Genomic DNA, 16922 nt, shown 5'->3' on the forward strand with positions numbered 1-16922 from the left:
ATCAAAACACATGCAAGTGCAGGTTGCCAGATTGAGGACAAACAGGTGCGAGTCTGACTATCGAGCCTAAAGGCTGATTTAAGTCGTGTTTAAATAAAAGCAATGGCATCCGATAGAAGGAATATTCTTCATATCCAAAGGAAATTTTTTTGTTCTAACCAACAACTGGAATTTATATATTAGAAACGACTTTTGTTTTTTTACAGCTGAACAACAGAAAACTGACAGAGATCACCTCAGATGTGCTTTATTCAGTGTTAAATGCTAATAATGTGAGTTTGACTGCCATTTTACATGACATGTATTGAAAATTTTGGGGGAGGGGGTGTTGTTGCTTTTGTTTTCTCTCTTTCTCTCTCTCCCTCTCTCTTTCTTCCAACCTTGTCTCACCTGTTGGTAATTAAGTGGCTGGGGCATGGGCTAGTTGGCTGTTTGAGACTGTGCCAAACACTAGCTGGCTAATGCGGCTCTCACATGATTCTCCTGCCCCAGACTAGCTATTGTGCGATTAAAATACTTGGGATACTTGTTGAAAGTTAGAAATCCTATCGTTAGGGAACAATATAGGATAATTTTGACTATTCTATTAAGTAGAACTGATTTCTACTTTATGTTTTTTTGGTTTTGGTTCAACTTTTTGAAGCAGTACTGAGGCGGATGCCACTTTTTGTTTGATATATTTATTTTTCTCCTGTTTCTGGTCGAGAGGGAGCAAGGTAAGGTCTTTGTTCATCTTTTTAATTTAATTTTAAACATTTAGAAAGTTCCTTTTACGATCAGTTAGATCTTTTGTTTGTTGATTTGGCATTATCCCCTCCTGAGTATTTCTGAAACCTACCATTAGCCTTGGTCATTTATTATTTGTTAATCTGTAAATAAACGTACTTCTTTGTTTCAGACATTGTATTTGGAGTCAGTTATTGCTGGTGTGCTGGGACAGGAGAAGGGTGATGATTGTTGGCTGCCTTGCCTTTTAGTTTTTTAATCATTTTTTAGTTATGTTATTTTCTATTATCCAAACTGGCCTCTAATTAAATTTAACTTGGCTAAAATTACTTCCTGTTTTTTTTAAATAAATTTTCACCTTTGTTATTCTGTTGCATGTTTCCCTGGCCCAAGATAGGGAGGGCACATAACAGAATAATCAATTTATTTGTCCAGAGATCATGCATGCAATACTTTTTAATGGCCTCACTTAACCCCACAGCTAACCCCGCCCCTCACAGTGACATCACTAGCTCCATTGAGTACATTGTTTGACATTGCATGTCTGACATACGCAGTTTCAGCCAACATATGCTAGTCTGCAACCACATACTATTGAAAGCAGTAAAGTGCACTTCATCTTTTTGACCACAAGATGACTGTAAAGTGAACTAAAATCCAGGGGAATCAAATATAAAAGAATTATTTAATCTTTACATTTATTGAATCTAAACATTTCCACCTGTGGTTGATCTGCAGAGCTCTTGTGGTAAGTGTTGCTTCTGACCCACTAAAAAGTACACCGACCACCGATGGCTGTGAATGTGGTTCATGTAGTATTGCTAAAACTTCATGTGTCAAAAGAGGAAGTGAAACAGAGCTGCAAAGCTTCATCTGGTGATGCTCAGACACTCATTTAAAGTGTTTTACTCAGTTCTGTCCCCAAACTAATTGTGTTTTCACATTTTCTCTCTCAAAATTCTGCTGTTTGACATCTGTAAATAAAAGCGACTGCAGGACATGTCCTGGTGTATTCGAGATGGTGTCAAACACACCCAGGAAGAGAAAGACAAATATTTTTGTCAGCACATTTTTAAAGTGTGAAAACTGTCCATTTACGGAAATAGTTTAAGCTGCTGATGTTTTCCTCATTTAAGCGTCGACACTGAGACACTGCAGCACGGTAAGAACATTTCAACATTCATATCATTCTGTTAAGCTACTGTACGACTGATATCTGTATGAATGCATCTGCTGAATGTTGAGTTAACAGAAGCTCGATATAAATACATGTGTAATGTGTAAATATATGTATAAATGCATGTGTAATGTGTAAATATATGTATAAATGCATGTGTAATGTGTAAATATATGTATAAATGCATGTGTAATGTGTAAATATATGTATAAATGCATGTGTAATGTGCAGCAATGTTCAATCAATTTTTAAGCAGTTTATTTTTTGATTGTTTACAGAATAAACTATTTTATACAATGACTTTAAACATTAAAGTCTTTAAATTGAACATACTATAAAATTTAAGCTGAACACTGGTATTTTGAAAAATATCTTTACATTAAACAGAAATTTAGGATAAAATTAACAGTGGGCCAATAATTCTGACTGTAAGTGGATATATTATATTGCAATCAGGTCTGTTAAAAGCATTACAGCACTTTGTAAACGTTTAATTGTATAATTTAGCGATCTCCCGTATAGTTTGATAGAGCGCTTGGACCTGGAAGCTGCTTAACATATTGGCCCTTAGTGCTGGTCCTGCATGGAGAGCCCTCACCGGCCCCCAGGACCCCTCACAGCAGCTGCACTATAATCTACATCAATAGATGTGTTTCAGTGTATAATTTTCAGTTCAGTCATTATACGTCTGAATTTATTTATTGTATTTCATGTATTGTATTTTATTGTATTATTCCTGCCTCTTGAGCTTTATTTTACCAGTTAGGAACAAGAATTATGAAAATTTATAAGCTAAAACAATTCTATGGTTCAACTTCTGCTCAAAGAGACATCAATAATCAGCGTAAGAACCTTAACAAAGGCGACAATTAACAAAATTAACAAAACTGACAAACATCACAAACAAGAGATAAAAGTGACAAAATCAACAACGTCAACATAAACAGCAGAATCAACAGCAAATAATGAAAACTGCAGCATCAATAAGCTATCCGCTTGTCAAGTGTGACGTCACGCGGAGCGGCTTCCGGGTCCAAGCGCTCTATTCAACTGAATGGGGAGATTCATGAAATGGTAATTATAAACGTTTACAAAGCGATTTAATACTTTCGAAAGTCACAATTGCAATATATATGTCCATGCCTAATATCCGATGGCCAGAAAGTGATTCATTGTTTTATAAATTGTTAAAACTTTGGTATTTGTTATGCAGCAAGCCCAGAGATTGTTGTGTACACTATGACTTTATGTAAAATTAACCTTAATGTGTGATATGAATAAAAAGTGATCATAAATGAATGATTTCTCCGCTCAAATGAATGGCGGCTTGGACCCGGAAACAGTATTACATACGTCACAAACACGTCATCGAATGTATATCCGTAAACACGGATAGAATGTATTCATACTGCAATGCATGCTGGGAGTTTTGTACTTTGCCACACCCAGCAAGTGTAAGGTGTAAGCCAGATCTGGGCAAGAATAAAAGCAAACTGTGGCCCAGAATAGGGTCAGTTCTTGTTCATTTGGTTGAGTTCTGGCTAATACGAGGTATTGCCTTGGCTTATTTGTGGCCCAGATCTGACAAACAGAAGCAGACCGCCCAAGAGCCATCATTCTATTCAGTATGTGGTCCAGATGTAAGTGTCTGGTGTGGGCCGGTCTGGGCCAGAATTAAAGCAAACTGTGGCCAAGAATAGGGTCAATTCTGGTACATTTGGTTGAAATCTGTGTGATCATTCCATGCAGTATGTGGGCCAGATGTAAGTGTCTGGTGTGGGCTGGATTTGAGCCACATGAATTTTGCTAGCTAGGAGCAACACACCAACTATATGCCTTAGGAGACCTTCATTTTAGACGAGCACACCTATGAGTCCACAAAGTGGCATAAATGCATTTGCTATTTAAATTTTATATATATATATATATATATATATATATATATATATATATATATATATATATATATATATATATATATATATATATATATTATGATGTCAGCACCAATCAGCTGTACCACATGGCAGCCATTGCAGTCGAGACCATTCCATTGAAAAAAGATATCAAATGCAGAGCATATCCAACACAGGAATATCCGACACAACAATCTCAAGATTTTACATAGAGCCTTGGATTGATGAGTTGCTTGATGATGAAAAATCTAAAATTTAAAAAAATATTTAACCTTTTAATGAGTTATTAATAATTTAAGAACATTTTCCATCTGTCATATTTGTGTTTTGCCAACACTTAATGTGTAAAGACAGAGTTTGTGCAGAAAACAGGAAGTGACACTAAGAGCTGTAAAGCTTCATCTGGTGATGCTCAGACACTCATTTAAAGTGTTTTACTCAGTTCTGTCCCCAAACTAATTGTGTTTTCACATTTTCACTCTCAAATACTGAACAATAGTGAATTCTGCTGTCTGACATGTGTAGATGAGAGCGACTGCAGGAGATGTTTTTGAAATGATGTCATGCAGACACAGGAAGAGGAAGAGAAATATTTAAAAAACAGCACATTTGTAAAGTGTGAAAACTGGCCATTTATAGTAATAGCTAAAGCTGTTGATCATTTCATTTGAGAATCAACACTGAGGCACTGCAATGAAAGAGCATTTCAACACTGAAATAATTCTGATATCAACTGAATGTTGATTTACCAGCAGCTCAATAACACTTCATTTGACCAATTTAACATTTTTTTCTCAATATTTAGATTTTTTGAACACTCAGTTTCCAGATCTTTAAATTAAAGTTTCTCAGTAAAATATTGCTGAAAAGAGCTTATTAATTCAGTTGTGATGTATAACGTGTTGTATGAGTCTCAGATTAAGAAAAAACATATTTATGGCTGGTTTTATGGTTCAGGGTCAAATATGAATCTCAGTTGGCCTGTACAGAAGGGTTTAAGTTTGGTCCTGAAGAATCTCTAGCAGCTGTATGCAGACTTTACCAGTTACTTGATAAAAGTAGTCTGATTTCATAACTCATGTTACCTGTAATGAAGCTCTTCAGACACTCGAGGCCTGACAAGAGAAACATCTTCAGCACATCAAGCCTTCAGTGAGCAGTTGATTATTCAGAGATGATCCTGTTCTCCATCTACAGTCTGTTCACACAATAGAGTTTGTGCTGTTGTGTAGAGATGATGCTCATACTGTCATATTTGTCATTTGTAGGATTGCAGAAGTCACTATGTTGAGGTCTTTCAGAGCATCTCTTCCTCTGATCTTAGTGATCATGACTGCGGGTGAGTTTTCACTACAGTCACTATAGACAAACTTTAACACTCTTGAGAAGCTGACTGAGCTCTTCACACTTTGTGTCTCAGAAACCCACAGCAGTGTTTTACTGGCAGAGACAATAAAATAAGCAAAAAAGAAAAGGTTTGTTTTGTACGTTGCTTGAAAATCCTCCATTTCTCATGTCTGTGTTTCAGGGTGTGATGGTCAGGACTATTGGGGAGTGAATTACAGCCCTTCATATGTTTGTGCATTACAGGGATCAAAAGTGGAAATATCCTGTACTGTAAAATATCCTTATTATCGTAAGCTTGAAAAAATCTTCTGGACCAAATATACTGATAAAGAACCACTAAACCTGTGTTTAGACCATAAAAAACCAAAAAGAGTTCGGTGTGCCAGTAAATATAAGGACAATAAATATAAAGACACTTCCAGCATCACTTTGACTGCAGTAACAGAAGCTGATAAACACATCTACTACTGCAGATTCACCACTGATGCTGAGGATGGAAAATGGACGGGGATTCCTGGAGTTCAGCTGGACGTCACAGGTAGAAGCAGTAAACTCTCACAAACACACATTAGTCATTTTATAATCTTTTTGTATGAGAACAAAATTAAAAATTGTAAAAACAAAAATATCCTGATTACTTTTGCTCATAATGATTGAATAGTGATGGACTAAAATGATGTGAATTTTGATTGATATGCCAAATGTTTTATGAAAGCATCAGTTCATGAAAAACATTTGCATCATTTAGAAAAGTCAAAAACCAACCAGGAAACATGCATATATTATATATTATATATGTATTATATAAAAGTTGGCGCTTCATTCCGCTGTGGCAACCCCAGATTAATAAAGGGACTAAGCCGACAAGAAAATGAATGAATGAATGAATAAGTCACGTGTGAATAATGGCTACCTTAATTACTTGTTAGTTCATGTTTGTATTAATTAACTCTGTACATTTAGATAAATGTAACCGACATGAACTAATGAGCTGTTAATGAATCTTTATGCCATGACTTTACTTGAAGCAGCATATTGTTATTAACTCATTCTTAATCATGAACTCCTGAGTTTGGCTCATTCGGATTATGTACCACTATATACATTTCTGGAGAGCGCAAAATACGTTCCAGGAGGTACTTTTTTTGCAGTTATTGTTCTCGTGAATCCACCAGAGGCTGCTCTGTTTGCTTTTTCAGATCACAAATTTCTCTCCCAAGTGCAGTTCGCACCTGCTGTTCTAACGTAAATCCACCAGATGGCACTGTTGACTAATTCAGTGACTGACTGACCAACTGACCAATAGGGTTTATGCCGAGCTAGTGCAGTTCCCATGCTGATACACTACCGGTGACCTGTTATTGTGAACTTTTTACCATTTTATACGGTTCCTTATACAGCATCGATGTTGTAATGTCATTAAAATACATTCAGTTAAATAAACTTTAGCATTTATTTAGTTGCTCAAGCATAAAACGAGACAAAAAGCTGTTTACTCGCACGCGCTCTTCAGAATCGCAGGCTAACGCAGAAGCTCCATTGAATATACTGGGGTAAAATAAATGCTCATATTATAAAGACATGGCGGGGGGAAATGTAATTTAATGCAGTGCTTCTTGTACAATCTGAGACCCACTTTAAATCGAATATCACTCAGCTAATGGAGATCGCTGATTTTTAAAGAAAACAGACCTTAAACGCACCGGATTTTGCATTGGCATTCAATTCGCCGGAAGCCCTTAACCCAGGTTACTGGCAAATTAAAAGTCCTATTAGCATGCTTCGGCATATACCCCATAAGCCCACCCACCGACCCTCTTTCCTAAACTCAACCAATGTTATTTTGAAAGCCCGTATTGGCCCACCCACTTCCTTCTTTAAACCCAACCGACAATTTAAAAAAAAAGCCATACAAATAAAAGCCCTTGTCTGATTTTTACCACGGTTTCAGATTTTACCAGATTTACTTTATTTTATTTTTTGGCTTCTGTTTTTGTCTTACCTGCTTTCTGAAACGGTTCTTCACCGGACTCGAACCTCATTGTCGCGGTCAACTTCGATCTGCATCTCAAGTCTGTCAAAGTATGTTTAAAACTATCGGACAAACTGGTAACAGTGGGAAAGCTGTCCACATGCAGGTAAAGGGTCAGCTGGTTAGCGAGAAAAGGAACAGCATCATACTGCCCCATAGCGTGTGTTTAAAACATGAAATGCAGCCATAAATAGCTCTGGCTACATAATTCACGATCATCAGAAACATATAAAGGGCTACGCTTTCAGAATGAGCCTGTGTTGAATGTAAAAGTTTTGCATGAAAATTATGCATCAAAATGAGCACTTTAAACACAGGAGTTCATGAGTAGTTAGGAAGGAGTTGATGATAATGTGCCCCTCCGAGTAAAATCATGACATAAAAATACATCAACAGGTCATGAATTCATTTTAGTTATATTTACCTAAAACTACAGTTTTAATTAACAAATTTATTTTTATTTTTATAATACACACTGTCAAGACTTTCAATAAAAGGAAAAAAATGTGTGAAACTGATGACGGCAGCTAGAAGAGAGAAAACCTCAACTTTATTGTCCTGCATAGCGTTAGAAACATCTCACTCAAGCAGTAATTAGGATTTTGTATTTTGATGCAAGCATGATATAATACATACATCAATTCATACAAATGTACATACATTTAAAAAAATCTAAATATTAACAACTTTCAAGTGACTCATGTGACTCATGTTGTAGTAAAGTTAGTTCTTGATTAGAGCTTGCCCTAATAATCATTAGTTAACGAAGTAACATTTCATTTACATATCAGTACATTAGTTTTCATATACTGTTATTGTAAATTACTACCAGAAAATGTATAAAAAATAAATAAATAATAAAATTAAATAATAATAAATTATGTTATTAAATAAAAAAAATATTCTTTAATCTAACCATAATATGCTAAAATAATGTATTTTGGGGTGATGAAAAAACATTTTAAAACATTTCAGTATTATAGAGCAAAACTTATTCCATACATTACTGCACAGTGTACTTTCTCCCATTCAGTGTATCATGAGTGGACTGTTCTTGACTTTTTATTTTAATATTAACTCTATAGTTAACTTAATATTTACTCTATAGTTTCTGTTGTAATCTTGTTGAATGCAAAAATGCTTTTATATTTGGTCTGTATGTATATTCTTGTTTTATGACATTATATTATGACAGCTCTGTAATACAAAACACAACAGCTAATAAATGAACATTATTCTGGAAAAGAAAGAAGATCTTGCAGCTTCAGAATAAAAACAGAATTATTAAAAGATGATAGAATTATTAATAAGATGCATTAATTAATTAATTAATAAGTAATAATTAATAATTATTTAGTACATTATTAATAAGTACACCAATGAACTGTTGTCATTTCTCTGTCAGACCTGCAGGTGGAGACACAGCAGACTTTTGTAGAGGGAGATTCAGTGACTCTGAGATGTAAAAGCAGCTGCTCTCTGCCTGAAGAAACTACATTCATCTGGTACAGAAACACAGAGAGATTAACTGGAGAAACACTGAATAATCAGCTTCACCTGCAGTCAGTCAGTCGCTCTGATGCTGGAAACTATAGATGTGCTGTAAGAGGAAGAGCAGGAGAAGAACTTTTGAAATCTCCGCCTGTTCATCTCAAAGTTGGACGTGAGTACAAACTAAAAATATATTAAATCTATTGTATTTTTGTCAATCAATAAAGATGAACTGAAAATGCTTAGAGAATGACAATTTAGGAAAGATCAAGACAGACAGAATCTTCTCCATGGTGGTGATTTGAGCTTCAAACATTTGAGATTTTATGTAAAGGTAAACATTTTACAAAATATATGTGGAAAAAACCCCAGAAGAAACGTGTTAGGTACTCTGTTTTCAGCCAAGTGCTTTATTGTGCTTCAGCCAAGAATTTTTATTTTATTGCATCCATATAAATAAATGTTATGATTCAGTTTCTTGTTGTGTTCACTTAAGTCTACACCCCTCCCATTTCTGCAAATATTTATTTATAACTTTTCATAGGACAACACTGCAGAAATGACTCTTTGACACAATGAATAGCAGTCAGTGTAAAGCAGGGGTCTCAAACTCGCGGCCCGCGGGCCATTTGCGGCCCTCAGTGCAATATTTTGTGGCCCGCGCCGACCGCTGTACACTGACAGAATCAGCGGAGCGGGGAGAGAGAGCGCTCTCGCTCCGCTGATTCTATCCGTACACAGCGGTCACTGGCATTCCCCGCCCGCCGTGTAAACAAAGGGGCGGGGATGCCAGTGGCGTCACCACGTACCCCGCCCCTTTGTTAGACGCTGTGACGGGAACTCGCGCCGGCCAGAACCAAGGTAAGCTGTTCCCGCCCCTGCCTGCCACTTAGCTACCTAGCTACAGCCAGCATCTTACAGGGCTCGAAATTGCGACCATTTTGGTCGCATATGCGCCCGAAAATTAATCTATGCGACCTCATAATATATTTGGGCGCATTAGTGCGACTGCTGATAATGGTTGTAGTGCGACCTGTTTTGATTTTTTGTAAAAACGTGCTAATCGCTCTTCCCTGCCGCTATATTGGTTCATATTAGCTGTCAATCACTCAAGCTATTCCGCTGTCAGATGACAGGAAAGGAGCTTTTATGACCACGGGAAATGCAAACGGCTGAAGAGTGAAAACTTAAAGCACACAGGTTTGCAAACCCCACCTAAAATTGAGGTGCAGATGAGAGCGATCATGACACGTCACGTGGTGAATAATGATCCGCCAGCTGAGATCAATCGAGTACGCGCTTCTTGGAGAAGGCGCCCGAATCTCCATGCGTCGCATTCACTGCGTGTTCAGCGCAAATGTCCGCTAAAAGTCAAATTTAATACTGTACATATCATCGCCAAAGCAGCTCGCCTTTACTAAGTTTACACTGAAACTGCGGCTCGTAACAAAGAGCGGTATTGCGCCGGTGGTATACGCAAGAATCTTGCGCTGCCTGCTCATAAATTGGGTCAGCTGACTCGCCAGCTTTTCCACAAACATGAAAAGACAAAAGACTGAACCTTTAAATTGACACAAACTGAAACCAAAACTTTTAAAGAGTGATAGAAGTGAGACTTTACTTTCTTTCTTTTGTCTATTCTTTTTTGAGGTGTATATTATTATTATTTTTATATACTGATGACTGCTTTGCAGCTTTCAGCATTGAATTGAATGATTTATTATAATCTTTTGTTTGTTTTGTAGCAGAAATATTATTTATTAAATTGACATGCATATAAAAACAGCAGTACAAAATAAATATTTCTTACTGCAATGCTTCATTTTTGTTTGATGCAAACTATACAATTATTTTTCATAAAGTAACAGACTTTTTATAGCAGATAACCTACATTCATGCATATTCAAGGCAGTTTCATAATGAGAAATGTAATTCATTGTTATTATTATTGTCATTTTCATCATCATTATTTTCTAAGGCCTAATTATTAGACATTCATTTTGGAATTATTGCACACAAATATCAATGTCTTCGCAGCATTAGTTAGATAGTTGTTTCTGTTTTTTTGTCAGTCCTATTGATGTTGTTTTAAAATACAATAAATCCTTTAAAAAGCAATTTGCAGCAGTGCTCATTCAGTTTTGGCGGGTGCTCCTAAATTTTTTCTGGTGCTCCTAAATTTATTTTGGTGCTCCTAAATATTTGAAGTTGGGAGCACCGGTGCTACCAAGTAAAAAAGTTAATTTCTAGCCCTTTCTTATATATATTATAGGTAGATACAGACTGGTACAGACTGATGTGACTGGAGTGGGGTGTGGGTATTTTATTTATACATATATACGCCTTTTTTTTAGGTGAGGGAATGGAAGTTTTGAGTGAGTTCCCCCACTTTTTTCCCTAGGACTTGGCCTTTTTGGGAGCACATATTTGTGTGAGAAGTTATTCTCCACCTTGAACTTCAGTAAGTCAAAGTACAGGTCTAGACCTAATGATGATCATCTTCAAGCCATACTGAGGGTCTCAACTGCTTTCGCTCTAAAGCCAAATGTGATTCAGATTTGTGAGAAGAAGCGCTGTCAAGTCTCTGGCAGTAAGGAGTAGGCAAAAGATGCCATGTTCAGAAGAACTGTTCATAATCTTCACTCAATGTTCTATTAATGTTCAGGACACTTCATGTTCAGACGAAATAATTAAAACTGTTAATAATGACATTTGAGGACTTTGTTTTGTGAAATCCCTTATGCGGCCCAGCCTCACCCAGACTTTGCCTCCTGCGGCCCCCAGGTAAATTGAGTTTGAGACCCCTGGTGTAAAGTGTGTATAGCAGTGTAAATGTATTGTCCTCTCAAAATAACTACAAATACAGCCAATAATAGCTCAACCCCTGGCAACAAAAGTGAGTCCACCCTAAGTGAAAATGTGAAACGTCAATATTTTGTGTGCCCATCCTTATTTTCCAGCATGATTTTAATTCTCTTGGGCATGGAGTTGTCCAGAGCTTCACAGGTCATCACTGAAATTCTCTTCCACTCCTCCATCACAACATCATGGAGGTGGTGGACATTGGAGACCTTGTGCTCCTCCACCTTTTTTTTCAGAATGCCCCAGAGGTGTTTTATGGGATTTATGTCTGGAGACATGCTTGGCCGGTCCATCACCTTTGCCCTCAGCCTCTTTAGCAAGCCAGTGGTCATCCTGGAGGTGTGTTTGGGGTCATTATCATGCTGGAACACTGCTCTGCAGTCCAGTTTCCTGAGGGAACTGCTTCAGTATGTCACAGTACATGTTAGAATTCATGTTTCCCTCAATGAAATGAAGCTCCCCAATGTCGGCAGCACTCATGCAGCCCCAGAACATGACACTCCCACCATCCTGGTCCTTAGTTTGCATGTCTGCCGCAAATTGTTTGTGAGCTTTCTTGGATCGTCTTCAGAAGAGGTTTCCTTCTAAGACCACAACCATGCAGACTAATATGATGCAGTGTGCGGCGTACGGTCTGAGCACTGACAGGCTGACCTCCCATATCGTCAATCTCTGCAGCAATGCTGGAAGCACTCATCCGTCTGTTTTTTCAAAGACAATCTTTGGATGTGACGCTGAGAATGTGCACTCAGCTTCTTTGACCGGCCATAGTGAGGCCTGTTGTGAGAAGAACCTGTCCTCTTAAAGCACTGAATGGTCTGGGCCACTGTGCTGCAGCACAGTTTCAGAGTGTTGGCTATCTTGGTTTAGCCTAGGCCAGGGGTCACCAAACTTGTTCCTGGAGGGCAGGTGTCCTGCAGATATTAGCTCCAACCCCAATCAAACACAGCTGAACAAGCTAATCAAGGTGTTACTAGGTATACTTGAAACAACCAGGCAGGTATGTTGAGGCAAGTTGGAGCTAAACACTGGAGGGACACCGGCCCTCCAGGACCAAGATTGGTGACCCCTGGCCTAGGCCATGTTTATGTAAGGCAACAATTTGTTTTTCAGGTCTTCTGAGAGTTGTTTGCCATGAGGTGCCATGTTGAACTTTCAGTGGCCTGGTTGAGAGAGTGAAAAAGCTTTTAAACCAAGTTTAACTCACCTGCTATCTGTGGATACCTGAGACAGTGTAACACTAATGAGTCACATGACACAGGGGAAGAAAAATGATTAATTGTGCTAATTTTTTACATTTTCACTTAGGGGTGTACTCACTTTTGTTGCCAGGGGTTGAGCTATTATTGGCTGTATTTGTAGTTATTTTGAGAGGACAATACATTTACACTGCTATACACACTTTACACTGACTGCTATTCATTGTGTCAAAGAGTCATTTCTGCAGTGTTGTCCTATGAAAAGTTATAAACAAATATTTGCAGAAATGGGAGGGGTGTACTCACTTTTGTGACATAGTGTATATTTAGATCAGGTAAAATGTGTAATTGATGTTTGATTAAATGCAATTTAACTTGTGGCATCATGCGATTAATCCCGATTAAATAATTGAATTAATTGACAGCTCTAAAATAAACACAAATTGAACTGCTACTAAATTTTCAGTTTTCTGAAAATGAAAAAGGCCTTGCAGCTTCAGAACAAAATCAGGAAGCATAAATAATAATAGAATTTCTTTATGTGATCATTCGCTTAAAGCAGTGAATCACTGAATTGTAGATTTTGGTCAGACCTGCAGGTGGAGACACAGCAGACTGTGAAACATGGAGATGCGCACATATGACCTGTAATTTAGTTTATACTGATTTTCCTTCTGGGATTCAAGCAGTCATTCATTACACTCATTAAACTCATTAAACTTTCTAAAATATGAATGCTTTGGAGAAGAAAACTATTGAGGCAAATTCAACTAAACCCATCTGTCATTTTCCTTGTTAGTAAAATGCATAAAGAATTAGTAAACTTTAAAACAGACAATGCACAATACACTTCTAAACTGAAAGTGTCTGTTATAAACACAGTAAACTGGTGTGAGAATATCCTTGTCTATAATCAGTCTCAGTTGAGCCCATAGATTTAGTTATGGGTGAAAAGGCATTAAATTTCTGATACATTTATGGTTTTATTTCTTTTTAAATACTCTATCAAAATGACTAAAATAAAACTAAAGCTAAATGTAAATTTTGGACAATAGACTAGGACTAAAACTAAATCAAAATTGTATAGTCAAATTAATGCTGCTGAACAGAACATCAACTAGAATCTTAGCTGTGTGTTTTAAAGTGTTGTCACGTCTCTGTTTCAGCGATTAATAGTCTGCAGTATTGGGGAGTGAAATACAGCTCTTCATCTGTTTGTGCATTAAAAGGATCAACAGTGACAATGTCTTGTACTTCAACATATACTGGTAATTATAAGCTCACACCAGCCTTCTGGACCAAAACTATTCGAACTGATGAAGAGACACAGAGGCTGTGTTCAGACCCTGATAAAACAGGAAGAGTTCAGTGTGACAGTAAAGATAAAGACACTTCCAGCATCACCTTGACTGCAGTAACAGAAGCTGATAAACACAAATATTACTGCAGCTGTACAGATAAATGGAATAAAAGATGGACTGTAGTTCCTGGAGTTTGGCTTGATGTCACAGGTAAAACTATTGCACTGTCCAAAAATAAACTGTACTTCTGCCTTTTGATTTTATTTAATTGTTCTTTATAACTGAACCACTGTCGTTTTAGCATTTACATTGTCAGCCTGAACAGCTTTAGATTTTAGTATCATCTCCATGATGTTGTGACAACTGCATTTTTTACTTACACCATTGACAGAAAGTTGTTGTAATTTCTCTGTCAGACCTGCAGGTGGAGACACAGCAGACTGTTGTAGAGGGAGATTCAGTGACTCTGAGCTGTAAAAGCAGCTGCTCTCTGCCTAAAGAAACAATAATATACTGGTACAGAAACACAGAGAGATTAACTGGAGAAACACTGAATAATCAGCTTCACCTGCAGTCAGTCAGTCGCTCTGATGCTGGAAACTATAGATGTGCTGCAAGAGGATATGAACATCTGAACTCTCCACCTGTTTACCTTAATGTTGAATGTGAGTATAAACCGACTGATTAATAGTAGAACAGTATCAAATAAGTATTACTGTGATTATATCTATGTTAAATAACTCTTTAATGTGTTATACAGACTGCATGACATTTTGTTTGTTTTTATTAGAGATTTGATTTAATCAGGATAGTGTAATATTATGTACATTTTATCATCATTCATTGTGTCTGTGTTTTGACAACTTGGGGTGTTGCTGGTTTCTTTACTGTTCACTAGTTTACATTTTCATCTTTTTTATTTAATTGCAGAATTTATGTAGTATTAAATGTCCAGTATAGATAGTTTCTTGTAGTATATAGTTTTTATAAACTGATTTTTATATTTTTTTGTGAATACATGATTATTGTTTTACAGACAAACCAAAGAACGTCTCAGTGTCCATCAGTGGATCTGCTGTAATAGAGTCTGGAGATTCAGTGACTCTGAGCTGCAGCAGCGACTCAAACCCTCCTGCTGTGAACTTCACCTGGTTTAAAGACAATCAAAGCTCAGCTGTTGGATCTGGACAGAGTTTCAACATCTCCAGCTTTAACTCCCGTCACAGTGGCCGATACTACTGTGAGGCTGAGAATAAATATGGCTCTCAGAGATCAGAGTCTGTTTCAGTCACTGAAGGTATTTTCTAGAAACAGACACTCTTTCAGTTTCTTCTGTCTCTGCTGTCAAATGATCTTCATCAGCGTCTTGTTTCAGGGGTTCAGAGATCTGCTCTGCTCACACTTACTGGGGTTGTGGCGGGATGTGGAGGATTGATCTTCATCATCATCATCATTATTGTGTTCATATGGTGAGTGCATTTTGAGCAGATCCTGCATTAAAGGCTGTTTCAAAATGAACATGAATACAGAATTAACTGAACCTGAAGCATTAATAAAAATGAATAGTTAATAAATTGCTTTACAATACTTTCTAACAAAAAATTTCCTTTAGGAAGAAGAAGAGGAGAGATGGTGGAGCTGAAGATACCAGACAAAATCAGGCGAGTTTAGTAACACAGACCTAAATCATGATGGAAATATTATGTTTTTTTGAAAATATAAGAGTTATAAAATCTTGCACTGCTGCTTGACACGTATCAGTCAAGAAGACGATATTAAAAGCAGGACTGATTATATATCTGTGATATTTGATTAAATCACAGCAGAATCCCATTGGCAGATCAGCAGAAATGGCTTCAGCCAATGATAGTGCACTGTATTCACTAGTATCAGCCAATCAGAGCGAGGATCTTTATGCTAAAGTTACAGCAGTGAAACCCAAACGCTCCAGCAGAGCAGAAGCAGGAGATGTGGAGGATCTTCAATACACCAGTGTTCATCACTTCAAGAACAAAGACATGAAGACTGAAGAACATCAGAAGATGGAGATGCAGCGTCCGTCTGATGCCAACAGGTGACAAAACATTCATCTCAACCCCAATTAAACACTGAGACCCTTATAAAACATGTTCAGTGCTTAAAGTTTCTCATTTGTCTGCAGATGTGAGGATGTGATTTACAGCTCAGTCAAATAAACAACATTGGCTCGATGCTGTTGATGATGATCAGAGACTGCTTGAGTTCTGCTGATTCACAGATTTTGCTCATCATTAGAGGAAGTCAACATCTGATTTCAGGCTTATTTGCTGATGTGTGTGTTTATTGTACAGAGTGTGTTTGTTCTGGAAATGCATTTCAGGAGGAAATCATCATTTCAGATATAAAGAAATGCATTCATATATTATATTCATATAACCTTCATATTTCTCCCTCATTATTGTTAATTATTGTCTTCTTCACTGGAGGATGAACAGACTGAACTGATGATTTGTACAGATGAGCAGTGTTTTCATCTCAAACTCAAATTAATCTGTAAATAATTATATTAAAGTGACTGGATTTGACTGAACTGTGTTTGCTGGAGTAACCTACTAATGTCTGTTGTGTTGTAGTGTCATATATCACACAATAAACATTGATTTATTAATAATTATGATGACTGTATGTGTTTTCAGATTGACCTTCAGTACTCCACCATGTAGAAGCCAGACTTACATCTCTTTATTAAATATGATTGAAATAAAATTATGATTAAAGGACAACATTAAAGAGGTGGTGAATTACTTTTTAATTTTAATGGCAAATGGAAAATTAAATTATTAAAAATGGTAAAATATTAATGACAAATGGAAAAACTCAAATTACTATGAT

The 16922-nt window shown here is 36.9% G+C and overlaps 1 protein-coding gene across 2 annotated transcripts; it reads left to right on the top strand.

Moving 5' to 3' along the window:
* Nucleotides 1–1573: 1573 nt before the first annotated feature.
* On the top strand, nt 1574–16701 carry LOC101884507 (B-cell receptor CD22). Of its 2 annotated transcripts, none has more exons than XM_073907007.1 (11): nt 1574–1888; nt 5088–5158; nt 5348–5704; nt 8604–8861; nt 13917–14261; nt 14468–14716; nt 15088–15348; nt 15427–15520; nt 15664–15712; nt 15875–16125; nt 16213–16701. In XM_073907007.1, exons 2-11 carry the CDS (start codon nt 5104–5106, stop codon nt 16244–16246), a joined length of 1953 nt encoding a protein of 650 aa, XP_073763108.1. In that variant the 5' UTR covers nt 1574–1888; nt 5088–5103; the 3' UTR covers nt 16247–16701. The 2 variants fall into 2 exon arrangements, with proteins under 2 accessions (XP_073763108.1, XP_073763111.1); XM_073907010.1 differs by having other exon boundaries at nt 1634–1888; nt 15878–16125.
* Nucleotides 16702–16922: the final 221 nt, after the last annotated feature.

This window comes from Danio rerio, chromosome 1 (assembly GCF_049306965.1).
Source record: "Danio rerio strain Tuebingen ecotype United States chromosome 1, GRCz12tu, whole genome shotgun sequence".
Classification (NCBI taxonomy): Eukaryota; Metazoa; Chordata; class Actinopteri; order Cypriniformes; family Danionidae; genus Danio; species Danio rerio.